This window comes from Mirounga angustirostris, unplaced genomic scaffold, assembly GCF_029215605.1.
Source record: "Mirounga angustirostris isolate CCGP_5_RB_7025 unplaced genomic scaffold, mMirAng1.0.hap1 SCAF_16, whole genome shotgun sequence".
NCBI classification, from domain to species: Eukaryota; Metazoa; Chordata; class Mammalia; order Carnivora; family Phocidae; genus Mirounga; species Mirounga angustirostris.
In genome coordinates this window covers 5,662,719-5,683,235 of record NW_026991724.1, presented here as the reverse complement: position 1 = coordinate 5,683,235, position 20,517 = coordinate 5,662,719, and the positions used below count along the sequence as shown (strand labels likewise).

At 42.7% G+C, this 20,517-nt stretch overlaps 1 protein-coding gene across 5 annotated transcripts in view; it reads left to right on the top strand.

Moving 5' to 3' along the window:
• CDH13 (cadherin 13) overlaps window positions 1-20,517 on the top strand; it is a 1,446,671-nt gene that overhangs the window by 609,865 nt on the left and 816,289 nt on the right. The window contains exon 1 of one of the 5 annotated variants that reach the window (XM_064580855.1): window positions 12,572-12,604. The exons of the other annotated variants lie outside the window; for them this stretch is intronic. Coding sequence (XP_064436925.1) covers window positions 12,593-12,604 — 12 coding nt within the window. The 5' untranslated portion in view covers window positions 12,572-12,592. Of the gene's footprint in view, window positions 1-12,571; window positions 12,605-20,517 lie in introns of those variants that run through there. 5 annotated transcript variants of the gene reach the window in all.

The following is a 20,517-nucleotide window of genomic DNA, read 5'->3' as shown; positions in this document are numbered from 1 at the left end:
GTCTTCTATGTGGCAGGAAGCTAAAACCATTCAAGTTGAAATTCTGATTTTAATAATGAATGGGGACAAAGATACAAAATGGTCGTGTGGTTTTTATTTTCTACATACAATCTCAAATTCAATCCCAAATGTAAAGCATTGTTAAAATTTTAAACATTTTCGTAATTTTAAATTGTCCCATGCCGCACGTGATCAGAACCCCAATCATTTTTAAAATAGGCGCTTCTATTATATGTATATGTATAAAAAGTCCTCCAGAAAAGTTAAATTACCTCTCTCGTCTCAGGAATAGAATCCCAATAACTTCCAGATTGAAGCATTTATGAAAAAAAAAAAAAAAAGGTGAAGTGCTCCAGTAATTTTAAATTGCTTCATACAATGAAAAGTGCCTGTAAATTACTGAATGTGGCAATTTGTTCCATAAGTAACTTAGTGGATTTGCCGGTGAAACACTCTGGCAGTTACCCTAGATCATCTCAGATTGAGCATACACATCTAAATGGGATTAAAATGTGGCATTAGCAAATACTGACCACAGGAAAGTGAGGTGGGTTTCAGTTTCAACAGCTGGAAATACTGAGAGCTATGATAGTTGATTCTCAGGGGGCTTGGGAAAGGTACTAAGAATGCGAAATTGAGCTAATTACAGAAAAATGCCACATGGCTGGCTTTGGAATGATTCATCAAGCCCCTGGCATGTTCTGCTTACCCTCTCTGCCTGATGATAAAGTAGGGGTTGTTTCTGTCTGTGGACACATTTGGCTCATATCTCATCCAGGCAACACAGCCTCAGCCGTGCTCTGCTGGTGCTAATTTCTTTTAAAAAATAATAAGGTTAATTTAGTAAAATATGCGTTTTGGGCTTTTAGGATGGGACAGGGAAAGTTTGTCATTTTCCAAGCAGAGAGTGCCTTAATCCTTTCTGATAGGATGTCTTCATCTTTACCGTTTTGGATAAGAATTTGTTGTTTATTTATTTCTTTTCTTTTTTTTTTTTTTACTAACATATAATGTGTTATTTGTTTCAGGGGTACAGGTCTGTGATTCATCAGTCTTACACAATTCACGGCCTCACCATAGCACATACCCTCCCCAATGTCCATCACCCAGCCACCCTATCCCTCCCACCCCCCACCACTCCAGCAACCCTCAATTTGTTTCCTGAGATTGAAGAGTCTCTTATGGTTTGTCTCCCTCTCTGGTTTCGTCTTGTTTCATTTTTCCCTCCCTTCCCCTATGATCCTCTGTCTTGTTTCTCAAATTCCTCATATCAGTGAGATCATATGATACTTGTCTTTCTCTGATTGACTTACTTCACTTAGCATAACACCCTCTAGTTCCATAAAAAAAAAAAAAAAAGAAAGAAAGAAAAGAATTTGTTGTTTAGCCACAAGAGGGCTGTGGTTACTGGCTCCAGAGACAGCTGCAGTCTCCAAGGATACAAAAGGGTCATCAAGGGTCTGTGGAGGGAGATGGAGCCAGGAGTTTCAAGCAATGAGCCTTAGCAGATGGTTGGGAAGGGGACACGTGATGATTTTCATGACGAGCTGGTGATGTAAGTCCTGTGCTGGAAGTGAGGGTGGGTAGAGAAGTAGGCCCTACTCTTCTTAGCAGTGCACTGTAGAATCAAGTAATCAGTAGACAGACCTACGCAAGCTTCCTTCTGGGCCTTGTGTGAACTCTTGTCTTTGGCTTCACAAAACAGTTCCCACTCTAGGGAAACTGAGGTAGGACTGGAACCTCTGGGGAGGATTGAGTCTAAAATCTGGTTTCCTAAGATCCTCAGCTTTGAGAGACTAGGCCAGATTTTGGTTGGGTTATTTGAACAGCACAATAATGGGGAAAGGGAAAATAACTGTGAGAATTTATGGGGTAGGGATGGTCAAGTGCAGTATGAGTAGGACATGAAGCCAGAGCTTCCCGTTTGTTCATGATCAGAGTTGTCACCCTGATGGAGATAGAATACCTCAGGAGATAGGACAGGAGTAGATGGCCAACATCCCGGTTTGCCCAGGACTGTCCCATTTCTAGCACTGAAGGTGCCGAGTCCCTGGAACTTCCTGGTCCCAGACAAAGAGAGACAGTTGGTCATCCTAACTTGAGAGGCTAGGGAGGATGTCTTTTCTGGATGGGTTTAGTCTGGTAGTTTAGCTCATTTGTAATTGATTGGAAAGGTTTTCCCTAGGAATACACTTTCAGTATCATCCCCGAACCATCACTGGAGCTGCATCTAGGAAGAGGGTTTAGGAGTTAGGATGCTGGACTCCTGGCATCTGCTTCCTCCGTGGTAACCACTTTTGTATCTGTTTCACAGACTAGGCTTTAAACAAAGTTTTATGGATCAGAAACTTCCACAGTGAATGCAGGGTTGGAAACATTAGAAAAAGATGGGGATGAGAGATTTATGGATACGTGGCAACACATTGTCCCTAAGTAAGACTAGTCCGTGGAAAATGGTTTAAGAGTCCAGCTAAGTCCTCCAGGGGCTTGGCAAGGTGCGTGCCCCTGTGGCCTGGGCCCAGCCTGAGATAGCGCCGCCAACCCATCCATCAAGGAGGAACTAGCCTTCTCTTACCACTTAACTTTCCTCTTATCTGCCCCCTCCCCGCTACCCCCATGCCCCCCACCCCAAAGTTCTTCTCAGTGCAGATCTAATGTAAGGAAACATGGAGCCTTTAACACCACCTGACTAGGATGATGGATATGGAAACAAGCACTTTGGGAGCCCTGTCTGCCTCCCTGTTAAACCATTTACACTCTTGGGCTCAGAACACCTCCCAGGCAAGAGGGGCCAGCATGGCATTTGCCTGCCTCCCACTCCTGTTTCCACTGCTACCTGAGAGGAAATAATTTGATTTGGGACTGCAGGGGGTAAGGCAGGAAAATGCGGTAAGAAGCCAGAGAAAATCAGCAAGAAAATTACCAAAAGGGGGAAAAAAATCCAACTGGCTGCTTATTTCCTACAACAGGACTTAATGAAATTCTGTCCCTTCTTACACAGCTGTATTTGGTTTGTTTTACATTGTTTGGTATGTAAAAGGATTTGGCTTTGTGTTACAGAACTAATTGCTTACTAGATATTACATGGATATCAAAATACTTTATAAATATTAATTAATCTTCACCTAATTCCCTGGCAAGCACAAACAACCAGTGGCATATTTATTGAATGTGTAAAGCAATAATCTGGTTCTTAAAGACTTGTTTTCTCTGCAGAACTTTTCTTACCATCTCCATGTGTCAAAATGCTTCACCTCTGCGGAGGGCTGAATCACTCACCACTTCCATAGTAATCCTTAGAAAGATAACAATGAAGATGATGTCAGGAGTAACCAACATTATCACGTAATGAATATTTACTATTTGCCAGGCCCTGGAGTAAGCATTTCAGAGGTATCACCTCATTTCATCCCCACAACAATCCAGTAAGGAAAATGTTATTATTAACATTTTTTTTTCCCCCAGAAGAAGAGAAGGAAGGTTCTGAGAGCCAGATGGTGGCAGGGTCGGGTCCATGCCCCACTCCATCTGCACATCAGGCTAGGAAGAGCCAGTGTGCTGTACCTTTTCTGATTCGCTAGGGAGAATGCTCTTGGCCTTCCTGTCTATTGACTCCTCCAGCCATTTGTTCATTCAGAAGTGTTTCCTGGAAGGCCAGCTCTGTGAGACTCTGTGTTGGGCTCTGTGAGGATGCACGTCACGCAGAATCCTGGGTAGTAATTATGGAAGTCCGTCTCTTTTCTCTCCTGCCGTCCTCCACAGTCCCCAAGAGCAGCGAGCAGCGTGGGTCACATCAGGCACAGTGCCTGGCACAGTGAACATTCTTGAACAAATGCTGAGCAGCAGAGCTTCTTATGCATGAGTGAGGGGCAGGAGCCTGAGAAGATGAGTGTGCTTTCTTCTTTCCTAAGATTCATTATCCCGTAATTCCACATTTCTTTGTGCATTTACCCGTTCATTGTCTTCTTAGCTTGACACTCCCCGAGAACAGGGACCATGTCAGTTTCCTTTAGCACTATATCCCTACTGCTTACCATATTGTCTTGCTTCTCAAAGTCCATGCACCAGCAGCATCAGGGTCACCTGGGAGCTTGTCAGAAAAGCAGAATCTCAGGTCCTCCTCAGACCCACCAAATCAGAATCTGCATTTTAACAAGGTCCCAGGTTATTTGCATGCACAGTGGTTTTGAGCAGCCCAATCTAGGGATTTCATTGCAGTCAGTGGTTGTGATTTGCAAATTGTCAGCATTTCAGAAGTCGACTGAAATCACATATTTATCCTGGGCTAGGTCAACATCAAGTTTCTCTGCTTTGAGTCAGAATTCTAGCAACTCAGCTTGGTTATCTAAGCCGCTTCTATTTGACAATTATGTATGTCTTTGATTTGTTTTTTTTTAAAGTGGCAAGGTGGGGAGGCCCTAGGAGATGAAATGATTATTACTGAATAAGTGCAGTTTGCTTGGAAGGCCAAAATTTTTCAAAGAACAAGAGGCATCAAAAGAAAACAACCCAAACAACAACAAAAAGGTTTCTAGATGATGAAAAACCTGAGGACTCCAGCTGTGGGTCATACCGCCCTAAGAAAAATGAGCCACAAAATAACAATGAGATCCAGGTCATCTCACTTTTGAAACAAAAGGGGAAAAGAGGAAACACATCCTCAGATACACGTATTTCTATTGGTCCATATGCTTCCGTGGGGCTGGCCTTGTGAAGACAACCTTCCAACGATTAATTGAATTTCTCACCTTTTGTTCAAATGCCTTGGCCCCTTGGTTTTTAAATAACATCTAAGGGCAAAAAAGACCAAGAACTTTGCTGAATGACTTTTCACGATGCAACGACATACAGGAACACCCATGCTCCCAGGTTCTCTCTGTTAACAGTGAAATTATATCAAGGATGACCTTTTGAAGGAATAAAACCCATTATCACGTGGAACGTGGTAGCTATAAAAGATCAACACCCGGAAGCCAAAGCAAAATCCCACATATGATAAATTAATTAGAATAGAAGTTACACAAAACCTAGACCTTCTATGTGACCCTTATCTTATAATTACCTCTTCTTTAAAAGCAGAATGGAATCTTTTATGTATGAAGATGTTAATGTTGACCCTAAATGCATTAAGAGTCAAGGAGACATAGTTCACATATTGAAAATAAGATTTGATTGAGTGCTTGCAAGTGGTCTGGTGAAATCTCATTAAACTACTGTTTATTTTAATTCCTTATAAATGGCAGAATTTTAGCCATTAATTATGAACATGAAACCAGTTAGAAAACAGGTTTTGCAATATCTAGAGCTTGCTTTTCAATCCTGATTAATGCATTGTTGTTCTTATAGTTTTAAGTCTTTTAGAGCAAACAGGTACTTAGGTGTAACTTTTCACCTCCTCTTCCTCCTCCTCCTTCTTGTCATTGCTCTCTCAACATGGTTACAAAAATCCAGATGAAGGGGCGCCTGGGTGGCTCAGTTGGTTGAGCGACTGCCTTCGGCTCAGGTCATGATCCTGGAGTCCCTGGATCGAGTCCCGCGTCGGGCTCCCTGCTCCGTGGGGAGCCTGCTTCTCCCTCTCCCACTCCCCCTGCTTGTGTTCCTGCTCTCGCTCTCTGTCAAATAAATAAATAAAATCTTAAAAAAAAAAAAAAAAAAAATCCAGATGAAAACCACAAAACGCAGTCTACTAAATTTATCTATAAGCTGTGTGAAGTCTGCTGTCACTCTTCACAGTTATAATTAGATTTGTAAGTTATGTGCAAGAGTCACAGGGAAACATACGAATCTAATACTCTTTCAGCTACTCCCATCACATAAAAGCAAAAATAAGAAAACAGTTACATAATGGCCTTCTGTTAACCACTTGAGGGACTTGTGTTGCTTTTGCAATCAAGGGAGATGGGAAGTGACTCCATTTGCTTCTTCCCTGTATCCAGGGAAGAGCCTAACACCATGCCAGCTCCTTGATAGAACCTGTCTTCCATCCACCCCAGGCCCATAGTCAGGGGACACCTGAGCCAGAAACAAGGCTTGAAGGAAGCCCTAGCTCCAAGCAAGCCGACCACACAGGGGCTACTTAGGAGATAAAATGGGGTGTGACCATTGTGAGGTTCTTTTCACACTTGATGCCATTATAATGTGAAAAGATCCTACACTGGAGCCTGGAGCAGATGAATAACAACACTATTGGCATTTTGTATTTAACAAAACACCTTTCTCAAGAAATGTATTACTCGCCTTGTGGGTGGGGAATTGTCTCTGAACCCAATCAGGATTAATCACTGGCCTGTGACTATTTCATTTTTAATAAATAATAATTTTCTCAATTCAGTGCCAGCCAGCTCATCTGCTTTCGGAAGGTAGGATATGGCTGCTTTGTATTTCCTATACTAATAATACTTGGTATCAGAAGATTAACTCTTGGGGGCGCCTGGGTGGCTCAGTTGGTTAAGCGACTGCCTTCGGCTCAGGTCATGATCCTGGAGTCGCAGGATCGAGTGCCGCATTGGGCTCCCTGCTCAGCAGAGGGTCTGCTTCTCCCTCTGCCCTCTTCCCTCTCGTGCTCTCTGTCTCTCATTCTCTCTGTCTCAAATAAATAAAATCTTTAAAAAAAAAAAAAAAAGAAGATTAACTCTTGATTCACTGAATGCAATTCTTGCCACTAGGCCCTTGGAGGCCTTTTTTGTGCCCCGCCCCCTGCAACCTAGAACGCTGCACATGGCTTTCAAATGAATTTAAAGGGCAGTCCCTGGTGCATGAAAAGCAGAGGCCTGCCCCAGACGGCTGAGGGACAGTTAGTTTATCCTTGGTCTGCCGTGCCAAAGGAGAGGCAAGAGAGAGATTTCAAAACCACCCGAGTCCCCAGTCACTTACGCATTCCTTTTGTTTCTCCATCCAAAGAACACCTGTTTGGGGCCAGGCATGGTGTCAGGGCTATCTGGCATTGTTTTACAGACATGAGAAAGACTCTCCAAAACACAGAGAAAAGAAAATGAAAAGGCACCTTTCATCACTGAAGCATGGGGATTAAGAATGTGAACTTCGGAGTCCCCTGGGTTCAAGTTCCACCTCACGTCTTTGCAGCTGGGCAGCCTTGGATCTGAGTGAGCTTCAGTTTGCTCACCCAGTATATGTGTGCTCACACAGTCGACTCCACAGAAGCGGACTGCTGGGTCCATGGGGCTGAACATTAGATGTTGAGCTTGGCAAACGGTGATCTGGGGGGTCACATCCAGCCTGCCACGTGTTTGTGTTCAGCCACAGGCTAAGAAGAGTGTTTACATTTTTAAATGGGCCCATTTTAAATGCTTTTATAAGTACCTACATAATGTCCTCAATTTCGACTGTCGGTCCACAAAGCCTAAAATATTTATTACCTGGCCTTTTGAGAAGAAGTTAACAGATCCCTGCTCTGGAACAGAACCGAGCAATAGAAATCTAATCTGAGTCACATACATACTTTAAAATTTTCTGGTAGCCACATGAATAGAAGTAGGAAGAAACAGGTAACTTTAATTGTAACATGTTTTCTTTTTTTTAAAGATTTTTATTTATTTATTCATAAGAGACAGAGAGAGAGAGAGGCAGAGGGAGAAGCAGGCTTCCCGCTGAGCAGGGAGCCCGATGCGGGACTCGATCCCAGGACCCTGGGATCATGACCTGAGCCGAAGGCAGACGCTTAACCATCTGAGCCACCCAGGCACCCGTAACATGTTTTCTTTAATCGGACATATCCACAGTAGTATCACTTTGACATGGGAACAATATACATGTTACAAATAAAATATTTAACATTAGTTTTTCATACCAAGTCTTTGAGATCCAGGGTGCGCTGTGTACTTCCAGAACATCCTACAGGCCCATGAGGCTTCTGTATTGGACCGCGGCAGACTCTCCTGAGTTTGAACCAATTCATGCTCCTCCAGACATTCACAGAGAAAGCACTGCGCTGTGTAAATTTCAGTTTCTTCTCTCTTAACAAGGTCACATGGCACCTGGATTTAAAATCCACAGCTGCCCCACCTTGAGATGCAGAGGCTGCATCCAAAGCCATGGCAGATTTTCCAGGGATAGTGAATCCAGTCACTTTATCCCTCAATCAGATGAAACGGTCCTTTTTCTGCCCTTACCCTTGCTCTATCATTACTGAACCCACTGGCTGGTTAGCTGACCCACAAGGGGTGGTTGCTGTGTATAACCCTAGGATCCTAGATTGTGGGGAAACCCTGTGCCATGGCAGAGCTGACCGGTGGCCTCCTCACCCCTGGTCTCCAGACAGAACTTTCCCCTGGCTTGGAAGGTCTCAGCTCACGCACAGGAGGAGGCCGGAACTGCCTTGCTGTGATGATCAATCTATATTCATGTTTGTCTCCAGCAAACAGGGGACATTTAATTCTTGGCCAGAGTTTCATCAGCTCTATCAGTCTATGACAATAAAATGGATATATGTCTTGGTCACACCGGGAAGTCTCCCCTGCAAACACTCCGGGAGATCACGCTTAAAGCCCTGAGCGGAGTCTCATTCGCTCAGGTCCCCGCTCATCAGCAGTTGCCATGATTCACTCATGGCATATGTCATGCGTCTTTAATAAAATGTCGGAAATGTTTTCTTCCTTGCGCCTTTCTGAGCCTTTGAGTACAAATATGAGCTTTAGCTGTGGAAGATGCTTCATTTGCGTTTATTGAATAAATGAGAGGTTGAATGGCAAATCATTTCATGCTGTGGTTCTCAAACTTGACTGGGCTTTGGCGTCACCCAGAGGGCTTGTGAAACACAGATTGCCGGGTCCCACCTCCAGAACCTCTGACTCAGAGGGTCTGAGGTGGAGCCCGAGAACCTGCATTTCTAACAAGCTCCCAGGTCACACAAAAGGTGCTGGGTCGAGATCACACTTTGAGAACCACACATCTAAAAGGTAGTATGGCTGTATTTTCTTTTGGTTCTGACCGATGTCTACCCTCATATCACTCTCTCTACCTCTGGCTGAAATTCCTCGTCTGCATACCTTCCCAGAGAAGTTACCCAGTTCAGGGTTTTCTCCAACTTAAATCTTTTATGTAGTTCTTTTCTTAATGGAACCACATTCTCTTTAGTGTTTACCAACTTTTATTTATTTAAATCAGTTCACTATTTGGCACCCATATATTTAGAAAAAGAAATTTTCTATCATCACCTAAGTAGAAAATCAAACGCTTAATACCCTAGGAAACAAGCATTAAAATAAAGACACAGTTATTAAAACACACAAAAAAGTGTTCACCTGTCCTCTGAGTAGACCACCTAAAATGATCTCATACCATAGTGGTATATATACCCACTTTGAGGAATATTGATCGACAAATGAGGTCAGGCCTAAAGAGATTTTTTTTTTTTTCCCAGAATAATACAAATAAGTTCTAGGATAATAGAAATGATAGCATTTCGGCGTTTTCTGCTGCTGGCTTTGAACAGCAGACATCACTCTATTATGAGGACACTGATGCTGAGTCCCTGCGTTCTGTAACACCTCAGACTTGGCTGAGTCGGGGGGGCCTCCCCAACTCCTGTTTCTTTGTGACGAGACGAGCTGAATTCAACTCAGCCAATAAAGTCATTCCAATTTGCATTTTCATAACCCACCCTTCCATTCTCCAAGTGTGACTTTCATTTTTAGGACAGAGTTATTCAGTCAGTGGATATGCAGTGCCTCTAAAGGGATGTTTATCACCCTTGAAAAATCTTACTGCCAAATCTTAATAGTCTTTCTTACAACAAAGGCTCAAATTCACTATCAAGATTAGGAGGTAGAGCTTGAATGAGCTCTGCTGGAGCATCTCATGATAAAACAGATTAAAGTCTTAAAATGGGCAACCGATTGTGGTGGAAGTCAAACAAATATGCAGAAATATCCCTGAGTTTCCTGCAGGCTGTATGTTTGCTGTGGGTGAGCCCAGAGGGCAAATCAGAGGATTGGGAGTTAGTCTACTTGGATTTTCCATCAGGCTCAGCTGGGTAACCTTGAGCGAGGTACAGAACTTCTGGATCTTGTTAAATTCATCTGTAAAATGGTGGCGATGATGATGGGATGGGGGATTGTCAATCTCAAAGCATTGTGGCGAGGCTTACATGGGAAAGTCTATGTAAAGTGCTTCCCCTGGGCTTTGGCACCGAGAGAATAAATGAAATACAGATCTGCTATTTGTGTCAGGGGTCCCCAAGACCACCTCCAGGCTCAGTGATTTGCTAGGAGAACCTATGAGACTCAGGATATAGTTGTACTCATGGCTAAGATTTATTAAGGGAGAAGATGCCGAGAAAAATCAGCAAAGGGAAAAGGTGCAGGGGGTGAAGTCTGGGGAAATCGAGGCCGAAGGCTCTTCTCCTAGTAGAGGATGTGCTTAATCACACCAGTAATGAGCTGTGGCTACATGTATGACATGTAACCTCTAATGAAGGTTCATTAGAGACTCAGTGTTCAGGGTTTTACTAGGGGCTGGTCACACACGCACCTTCTGCCTGGTACAGGGCAAAGATCCAGGCTCCCAGAAGGAAGAAGGTGCTCAGCATAAACCACAATATTTGTGCAAAAAGTTTAGGCACAGCAAGACAGCCTTATCAGTTAGGGTAGCGGGAGGCCTCCCAAATCCATGTTCCCACACGTCAGTCAAAGGCCAAACTTGCAAGCAGGCCATTGCACGGCTACAGTCCCAGGTCTGTTAGATTAACTCTTTTGTGTGCAGCATCATAGGCCCGAAGTCTTCTACTTCTGGCCTCATTCACCTTGCTGCCCTCCAGCCCCCCTCCTCCCAGCACTGGGCACATCTCTGCAGCAAAGCCTTGCCTTTGCACTTGCCACTGCTTCTGCCTCCAGGTCTTGCACTGACCTTGGTGTGACCAGCTCCTCAGCATTCTCCTCACTAGAGGCACTTTCCTATCCCCCATTGAATGCCCTTCCTCCTACCCCATCATTTGGTTTTACTTTCTCTGCAGCATGTATCACTCTGAAATGATCCTCTGTACTTATTTTTTGTTCATCGGTACCCCCTCTACTGGAATTAAGTTCCCTAAGGGCAGAAAAATATATGACATCTCCTGTGTCTAGTGTAGAACTGGCAGATAGTAGGCGCTCATTTAATATTTATCACATGGCTATTGATAATTACTATGAAACACTTAGTTCTTCTTTACCCCAAAGAACAAAACCTCCACGTCCTTCCCGTTTATTATTTTCTTTGGAAGTTAATTTTTTTTTTTTTTTTTGGTTAATATTGATCTTATAGAAAATTGACCCAAAAAATATCATGAAGAGGATGAGTGCCTCTGGGCTTTTTAAATCCCATCTTTCCACAATTGCACCTTCTCTGCAGGAGCCTAATTCAAAAAGGACTGGTTCGTAGAAGGCTGCTTAAGAAGCTCATGGTTTTGTTTATACTCATGGCAATTGTGGGGCGCGTCTGTTTTCGACATGTTGGCCTAGATTCTCCCGGTAGTTCTCGATCTTTGTGACTGGCATCATAGGCAAGGAGTGGCTAAGCAGCTTTGTTGGCCCTTCCTGGCCAGTTCCCTATCCTTTTTCATCTTGCCCTCTAGCCTAGGGGTCTGCAAATTCTTTTCCTGAAGGGCCAGATAATACACATTTTAGGCTTTGCAGGCCATAAGGTCTCTGTTGCAAAACACTCAACTCTGCCATTGTAATGTGAAAACAAAGACAATAGGTAAATCAGTGAGTATAGCTATGTTCTAATAAAACTTTATTTACAAAAACAGGCAATAGGCTGGACTGGGCCTGTGGGCTGTGATTTACCAATGAAGGCTTGAGCGAGTGGTGGACTAGGACAGAGCTCAGATGGAAGGAGAACAAGTTTCTGCAGACTGCTCTGCTTGTCCAGTGGGGGTCACAGCTCCTCTCAGCGACTGCTGGGTCTGGAAACCACCTTCCCTCCCAGATTTTGAGGCTTAGGTGAGAAAAAGGTGCCCCACTGTTACTGGGTTGCTGTCCTCTGTCTGTGCCTCTTCCCCCCAACCTTGCCCATGCATTGCTAGTTCCTATATCCCTTTCTCCTCCAATGGCTCAATTTCCTGCTGGGGCTAAGCTACCTGGGACTGGGTTTCCTGGATATGGGATTTTCAGTGCTCAACCCAGATAGTATCAGAAACCCTGGGATGATTGGTTACCTGAGCTGGGACCTGGGTCTCCTTCCTCCACAGTCTCTTTTCCATGGCCTTAGTCCCGCCCCCAGCACCTCCCACTTGGAGGCTTACCTTGCTGGCCATGTAACAGATACAGGGGCCCAGTGGGGCTCATAGTCCTCACATCATACCCCTCTCTGCTTGAGCTTATTTGCCCCTGGAACAAAGTCTGCAGCTGACGTCTACCTAGGGAGATTCTAGTATAGCCTCCCAGCCTAGCATGGGGGCCCTTCACATGACCATACTTTGCACTGTCTAATTTTTGAAGATCTCTTCTGCAAATTTTACTATGGGGAAGATGATACTATTTTTTTTTTTTTCCTTAGAAGAATCAAACTTACTTTGAAAGAGCAGTAGGATTAGCAGAAGCTTTCACTATTACATTAATCCAGTTTGAGATGAAAATATCCCAAGGACTGACTCATGAAATTTCAGGTAATTGAACTTGTGGACTCAAAAGACATGAGGAAAAAAATATAATGTCCTTTTCAAACTATTTTGGCTCAGATGTTTTCTTTCTTCTCAGCTCAAAATCTGACAAATGTTTGCTTGATGGGGTAAACAGACTGGCTTATCCACACCTAAATATAATGCAGTGATGATAAAGGGAGGGGTTTGTGAGATCATATGTTGGTATCTACATATACCTTTCTTGTTTGTTTTTAGTAAGGAGCGAGTTGAAGAGGCTTCCCAACTGTCGTAGAGGTTAGAGAGGAGGGTGTTCATCTGACACTGCAGTGAAGCCAAGGGAGGGGATGTCCTCTGTCTTCAGAGACCAGCAATAAGCCATTTTTATCACCATAAAAATGTGCCTTTGAGCAAATGAGCTAAGAGGAAGGACCTAATGCTCTGAAAAAATATGAACTTGAGTTACGGAGCAGGTTGACTCAGCTCCCCAGCATCCAGAAGACAGTCAATATGAAAGCAGTTTCAAGAGGAGAATACTGTAGACTTTTTTATGGTGGTGGTGGTTTCACTGTAAAAGACATCTTCTCTGCAACCCATTCAAGGGAGACTCTTTTCCTAGGAATATCAGTAAATGAAGAATGGAAGCTCAGGTGCTGGGGAAGGCCAGGAAGGTAATGTAAAAAGAATGAAGAGGTCTTGGTATCAGAAAAATCCTTATAAAGACATGAATGCAAACCAAACATCACTATGAAGTTTAGTTTAGGAAACCGACAGCACAACTGAGATAATAAAAGGCAAATGGCACTTGGTGCTGGGGGACAAAGAGGGAGGGGTATGGACTGCGGTCATCTGGAGATGAGGTTCTGCCCATCAGGAGAATGTTTGACTCCAATCCCAGCGCTGCCTCAAACCCAAGTACTTAGTGAAAATCCTTGATATTTAAATGTTAGCAATTAATCCATAAACTAAAGGCCATCTCACAGACACAGTGGCCTTGTGGGATCTGCTGGCCATCAGACTCTGCACCCTCCCTGGTAGAGCCTATTTGTCCTTGTAACAAAGTCAGGAGCTGATGTTTGACAATCGAGGGGGGCTCTCGTGTGGCTGCCACATCTGTGTTCTGAACATTAGTAGTGCCATAGACAAACTTTCAAGGTCAAATTGATTATCCTCCAGCTTAGCAAAGCAGCAGCTCCCTAATTATGTCAGAAGGCAGGATTATCTCTGATCATTCGCGTTAGGATTCTGGATAAAACATCAAAAGCAATATTTAAATAATACATGGTCATGAATCAAGGATTCACTGCATTTTCTCTTACTAAAAAACCGAATTATGGTGGGCCGTTTTGCTCCATTAGTAAGGATTTTCCAGGCTGTTTTAACTCATATAGTAGTATAACCCCATCCTTGATTACAAAGTGTCATCATGGGAAAGAAGGAAGCTCTCCTTGGTCCTGGGTGGTTCATATTCATAAAGATCCTGCAAAAACCCTAGCAAGTTCTTAGCCCACTACCCAGAATTAGGAACTGGCATACGCAGTGCTATGTTGGAGCTGCTTCGCTCATGGGAGCCAATTGTGCAAATCTCTTCCCAATTCTGTACACAGTGACCATGTGGATAACTCAAAATTGGCCATGATGGGAGTATCTGCACAATGGAAACTAGCAAATGTTACAAATCAAGACATTTCTTTATTGAAGAGCCAATTGTTAAACACTTATAAGGACTCCCCTTGGTATTCCTCACTGTGGGAAGGCCTCCCTCTATATCTTCCTTGAAACCCGAGGCCATCTTGTGTTCTACTTAGACATTTTATTACTATCTTGCTTACTACTCTAGAAATATGAAGCAGAAGAAAAGTTGCATATTAAATTATTTTCTAGTTTCTATCTTCTCAAGAATTCTTGTCTTTTAAAAACAAAGTTGTTATCAAATACTTTGGGATTTTTTTTTTTCAACATCAGGGTAGCTCAGTCTTGAGACATCTGAGTCCTGAGTAATAACTGGTAGCAGCATGAAGAGGCAGTTCAGGGATCATGATCATTCATAGTCCTTCTCACTGTGCATCTTCTTTTGTTTAAAATATAAGGGTACACAAACGAAATCAGCTAAATTGATGTGTTTAAGACAGTGGTTTCTCTAGGGATCTTACTCCCACTGCCCTAACATTGGGCCAACTGTGTTCTCCTTTTTACTATTTTTACAAGGTTACGTACACCATTCCTATACTTTTAATTGTGTTTTTAAAGTATGTATACACGTACCATTCTTTCCCATTGTGCTTTGTGTTCCTAAAGGGTAGGAGCCTTGTCTTACTCATTTATGTCCATCTTGCCACAAACAGGTAGTAGGAACCCAATAAGTGTTCCTTACATCGATGGAAGAATCCTTAAGAATGTGATTAATTGGCAAGTAGAGAAGACATTGCAATTCCTTCTGATTCAGGCAAACAACCATTTCGACAAATTTTTACCTTAACTACACATTAAGCCGTTAGATTTTAAAGATCTATTTATTTATTTTTAGAGAGAGAGAGAGAGAGTGAGAGCTCAGTAGGGAGGGGTAGAGGGAGAGAATCTCAAGCAGACTCTGCTGAGCCCAGAGCCCAACGTGGGGATTGATCTCACCACCCTGAGATCATGACCTGAGCCGAAAGCAAGAGTCAGACACTTTAACCAACTGTGTCACCCAGGGGCCCCTAGGCAGTTAGATTTTAGAGAAAAGATGCATATTGTGCTCTATCCCAAGAGAGGTTATGTGGCATTCTGCTTAACATAATCAATTCCTTGACTTCAACACCAACTTTTGCTGGGTTTATTTCTTTTCTTCTAGAACTTTTCAAAGCGAGAAACTTTAGTGGAAAAAACAATTTAACAAGATAGACATTTAGTTCAATAGAAGAATTTTCCTGGTGTGAAAAAATAAATTACAAGAGGACTTTGCCTCTGAAAGATAATTAATAAAAACCTTCCGGTGTGATGACAAATCTGACATCTTGTCTAATGTCTGGCAGAGAAGAAAGTGTTGAGAGTTGCACAGTTAGAATAAAATGTTCCACTTCACAGCAAGGCCAGGCAGGATCTGATAATTATTTCTAGGCAAGGAAAGGTCATAGTCTAGTTGTTAAATTGACAACAGCAGGCCTGGGTATGTGACTATTGACCATCAGTGGGGTCTTCCCTTTAGATTTTCCTGATTTCACAGGTAAATATTGTCAGGAGTGTGGGTGATTATGGGATGACTCCCTCTTGGACATTCTGGGAGGTTTTTTTGTTTGTTTGTTTGCTTATTTCAGATTTATTGAGGTATAATTGACAAAATTTTAATATATTTAAAGTGTGCATTATGGCAACTGGCACAGTTATGTACCTTGTAAGGGGATTGCCCCCATCTAGTTATCTAGTTAATTAACACCTTTACCACCTCACATATCTATCCCTTCCTTTTTTAAGTTTTTATTTTTTTGGTGAGAACATCTGATTTCCACCCTCCCAGCAAACATCAACCATACCACACACTGCCAACCATAGTCATTATGTTTTATATAACATCTTCAGATTTTATTCATCTTATAGCTGAAAATTTGTACCCTCTGACCAACCTATCCCTGTCTCGCCTACCTCCCAGCCCCTGGCAACCTCTTTCCCACTCTCTGTTTCTATGAATTTGATTTTTTTTTTTTTTTTTTTTAGATTCCACATATAAGTGATATTATGTAGTATTTGTCTTTCTCTGTTTGGCTTATTTCACTTAGCACAATGCCCTCGAGACCTATCCATGTTGTCACCCATGGCAGGATGTCCTTCTTACTCATGGCTAAATAATATTCTCTTTCTATATAGATTTTATATATGAGTATTCCATAATATGCAATATGTGATATGATATATAGAACATATTATATATGGAATATATTATATATGGAATATATATAATATATATCTTACATATTCTCTATCCATTCTTCCATTGATGGACACTTATTTTGTTTCTATACTTCTTGGATATTTTGGGCTGAAACTGTGTTTATAGAACTTTCCCCCTCCCTTATAGAAGTTACTCATGGGTTTTGGTAGGCTTAATAATGGTTCCCTGAACATGTCCACATCCTAACTTCCAGAACACGTGACTATTACCTGGATTACCCAAGTGGGCCTGATATAACCACAATGGTCCTTATAAAAAGGATGCAGGAGGAGTCAGAAACAGAAGGGCATATGATGATGGAAGAAGAGAGACAGACAGAGACAAGGAGATGCAATGCTGCTGGCTATGCCACTGGGGAGGAAGGAGCCATGCACTAAAGGATAGAGTTGGCCTATGAGAGCTGGAGAGCCAAAGGGAAACAGATTGTGCCTTGAAGCCTGCTGAAGGAATACAGCCCTATCGGCCCATTTTAGACATCTGATACCCAGAACCGTAAGATAATAAAATACTTTTCAAGCCACTAAGATTGAGGTAATTTGATTCAGCAGTGATATGAAACTAATACATGGGACCTGTCTTATTTTGGGTTCCCCGGAATCAGAGCTGGATACAGGAGACAAAGGGCAAGATGCAGGTTGTTTTCTTTGGGAGATAACCCAGGAAACAGGAATGAGGGGCAAAAGGGTGAGGCAGGGGAGGAGAGAGAGAGCCGATATAATGAAGTGTCACTGAGGTCACTTAGCAAGGACTGTGCCACCAGGACCTCTGAAAGGCACGTGGGATGTCTCCCAGGGGAGTGCATCTGGAGGAGGGTAATTAGGACATGTAACCAGCTGCCATTTCCCATTTGAGGACACCATTGAGGGCTGCCCTTGGAGCATCAGCTCGTCCACCTTTCCCAGCTCTGCTCGACCTTGCATTAACCAGGCTTCTGCAGCATAGGAGCAAGCCCCACAGCAGAGTGTGAAGAGGCTGAGGTCACTCTATGGGACAAGGCTGAGCTCTTAGGAAACTGTCCACAGCAGCAGGGTCTGAGATGGGAGACTGGCTGACGTGACGGACTGGGGCATTGTCTTCTGTTGGACTGAATCCTCAACCCCTAGATCTGTTCATCTAGGTATTTCCTACCCTTTGTCTCCATGGGGTTAGGGTTTTATGTGCAGACCAGACAACTCTTCCAGTGCCTGGGAAAGAGTTAGTACTTCATAGTTGCTCAGTTGAACTTCTGGGGCTGCTGAGTCTCACCCATGAGTATTTCATATAGGGACACCCTTCTTTATTTGATTTAAGGGAAGCAGGTCTTATCTGGCATTTGAAACCCCTAATTTAATTACTAAGATTTCATAAATAGATATAAATACCACCAGCTTTAGGGCAGGTACAGCCTCTAGTTTCTACTAAGGGCCAGCGAACCAAGCCTTCCTAATTGCATTAACTAAAATTCTTACAAAACTATTTTTCATTTAAAATTTACCAATTGAGTCTAGTTGATTAATCCTGGAATCTTAATAGTAAAGAGTTAATTCTGTTTAGACAGAAATTGTGATTTCATTGAGTGAATTATTTTCAGCTCTGTTTTAGCCAGACTAAAGGAGGACATGCCTGGTCAACTCAATCCTACTTGAGGACAAAACACTTTCAAATAATCTTGAAAACAACCCAGAGCTTGTTATCCCTGCCAAATTGCTTCCTGTTTCTTTAGCTGGCATGCCTTGGTGTTTGCACTTACCAAACCTCTGCATGGAATGTTCTTTATTATACTTTGCTACTTAAAAAATGTCAGTCAGCTTTCCAGTATGGCCTTATCTGTGACATGGTCCCTATTCTCAAAGAGTGAGTTGTTCCTTCTTCTGCACTTCTGGAATGCTTTTTACATAATCCTCCATACTAATATAAATAATAACAACAATGGGTAGCATATAGCACCTATTATGAGCCAGTTCCTATCCTAAACCTTTGATTTATGTTAACTCATTGGCCCTTACAAACCCATGAAGGTAGATCACCTTACTGGCTATATTGTACAAATGAGAAAACTAAGGCAGAGAAGTTAAGTACCTTGCCCAGGGTCACACAGCAACTAAAGGGTAAAATTAGGATTTGAACCCAGGTAATCTAGTTCAAGATTCTTTGTTTTGAGCTACTTCTTAATTCCCAATATATAGAAAATATAATATAATGTAATGTAATATTATTTGCCCCTGTGTCTGCCTTTCCTTCTAGATAATAAGTTTATCAAGGGCTTTGTTCATTTCTCCATCTCCAGTATCTATCCAAAGGCCTGGCAGATAATAGAAATTTTAAACTTTGACTAAGGGAATTAATGAAAAAAATGAACTCAACTACTCTGTTATGACAGCAGATCAAAATGCCCCACCACTTGAAAGGACAGTTGCTAAGACAAAAGAGAAGAAACTATGCCTGTTTGTGCTTAGGAATGGAGCAGACAGCAATTTCTACATCATGACTGTCTGACAGTCTTATCCAGGGTTCCAAAGCCATGAGCCTGTTTTCATCTTGCTTCTCTTCTTCTCTCCCTCCATTTCCCCCGACTCCTCCTTCTTCCTTCCTCTCCTCCTCCCTCCCTGTTGGTTTGCCCGGATTATATTTATATCTTGAAAAACCAAGTAAAGGGAACCAATATTTTCTGAGGGTCTACTGTGGGGCCAACACCATGGTGAACTGTATGAGTTTCCTCCAGCTGCTGTAACAAATTGCCACGTGCTTAGCATTAACTGAAATTAACTAAATTAAAAAAATTAAATTAACCAAAATGAACTAAAACAACACACATGGATTATCATATAGTTTTGAAGATCAGCAGTCCAAAATGGGCCTCACTGGGCTAAAATCAAGGTGTTAGCAGAGCTGCATTTCTTCTGGATGTTTAGGGGGAAATCTGTGTTTTTGCCTTCTCCAGCTTCTGGAGGCCTCTTGCGCTTCTTGGCTGGTGGTCCCTTCCTCCACCTCCAAAGCTGGCAATAGCAGGTCGAGGCTTTCTCACACCACATCACTACGGCCTGGCTCTCACTGTCACTTCTCTTTCTCGAGCTCTTAAGCTCTCCCTCTTCCATTTTCAAGGCTCCTTGTGATTATATCTAGATAATCCAGGATAATCATTCTCTTTTAAAGTCAGTTGATTTTCAACTTTAATTCCCCATTACCATTTAATCTAACATATTCCCAGGTTCTGGGGATTGGGCTGAGGACATCCTTGGGGGACCATAATTCTGTGTCTTCCCTTTTAACAATTTGAGGAGAAGATACTGAGTAGCATTCAGTTGGCAATACGGTCTAGGATGTTGGTCCAAAACTGTGTGTGAAGGCGAGAACACTCAACAACTCAAACTGTGTATGAAGAACTCACCAAACTGGAAGTATTCGCTCTCTTTTTCTTCCCAAGAATCACAAAATTATTTCTAAGTGTCAGTTACATTAATGGCCAAGAAAGTGGCAGGTGTTCCATGTTTCTGGGGCTATAAAACCCCAGGAAGATGGTCAGGAGGTCAGATTCGAGGGTAGTGTGGATGACATGAGCTGACGCTCTCATGAGGGTATCCCCATGTGTGCACGTATGTTTGTGTGTGTATGTGGGTGTGCCCATGCGTGTCTTTAAAGCACCTCTTTTTTCCACGCTTTCCCTGTAGGCAGGGTGCCTTTATAAACCCTTCGAGGACTCTGGCAGGATAAAGAATCAATCAAAATTCATTGCTGTAACATTTTTATATCCTGCAAGTCAGAGCTGGTAGCCTTTCTTCCCTGCCAATCTAAGCTCCTCCAAACTGATTCCAGTAGGCCGACTTTGACAAGAGTAAACCAGAGGTGTTTTGTGGCAAGGATAAAGTAACTGTCCATCCACGCTAATAGCAAAAAGCAGTGAGTCAATGAGAGGAAAACAACGAGGGGCCAGGAGACACTAGTGAGTTCACTTGGAAAATACCATTTTGGAGCTGGCTTAAAAGAGGATGAGATCTGAGGTTGTTCACTGCCCGCTGAGATAATTATTTGTGGC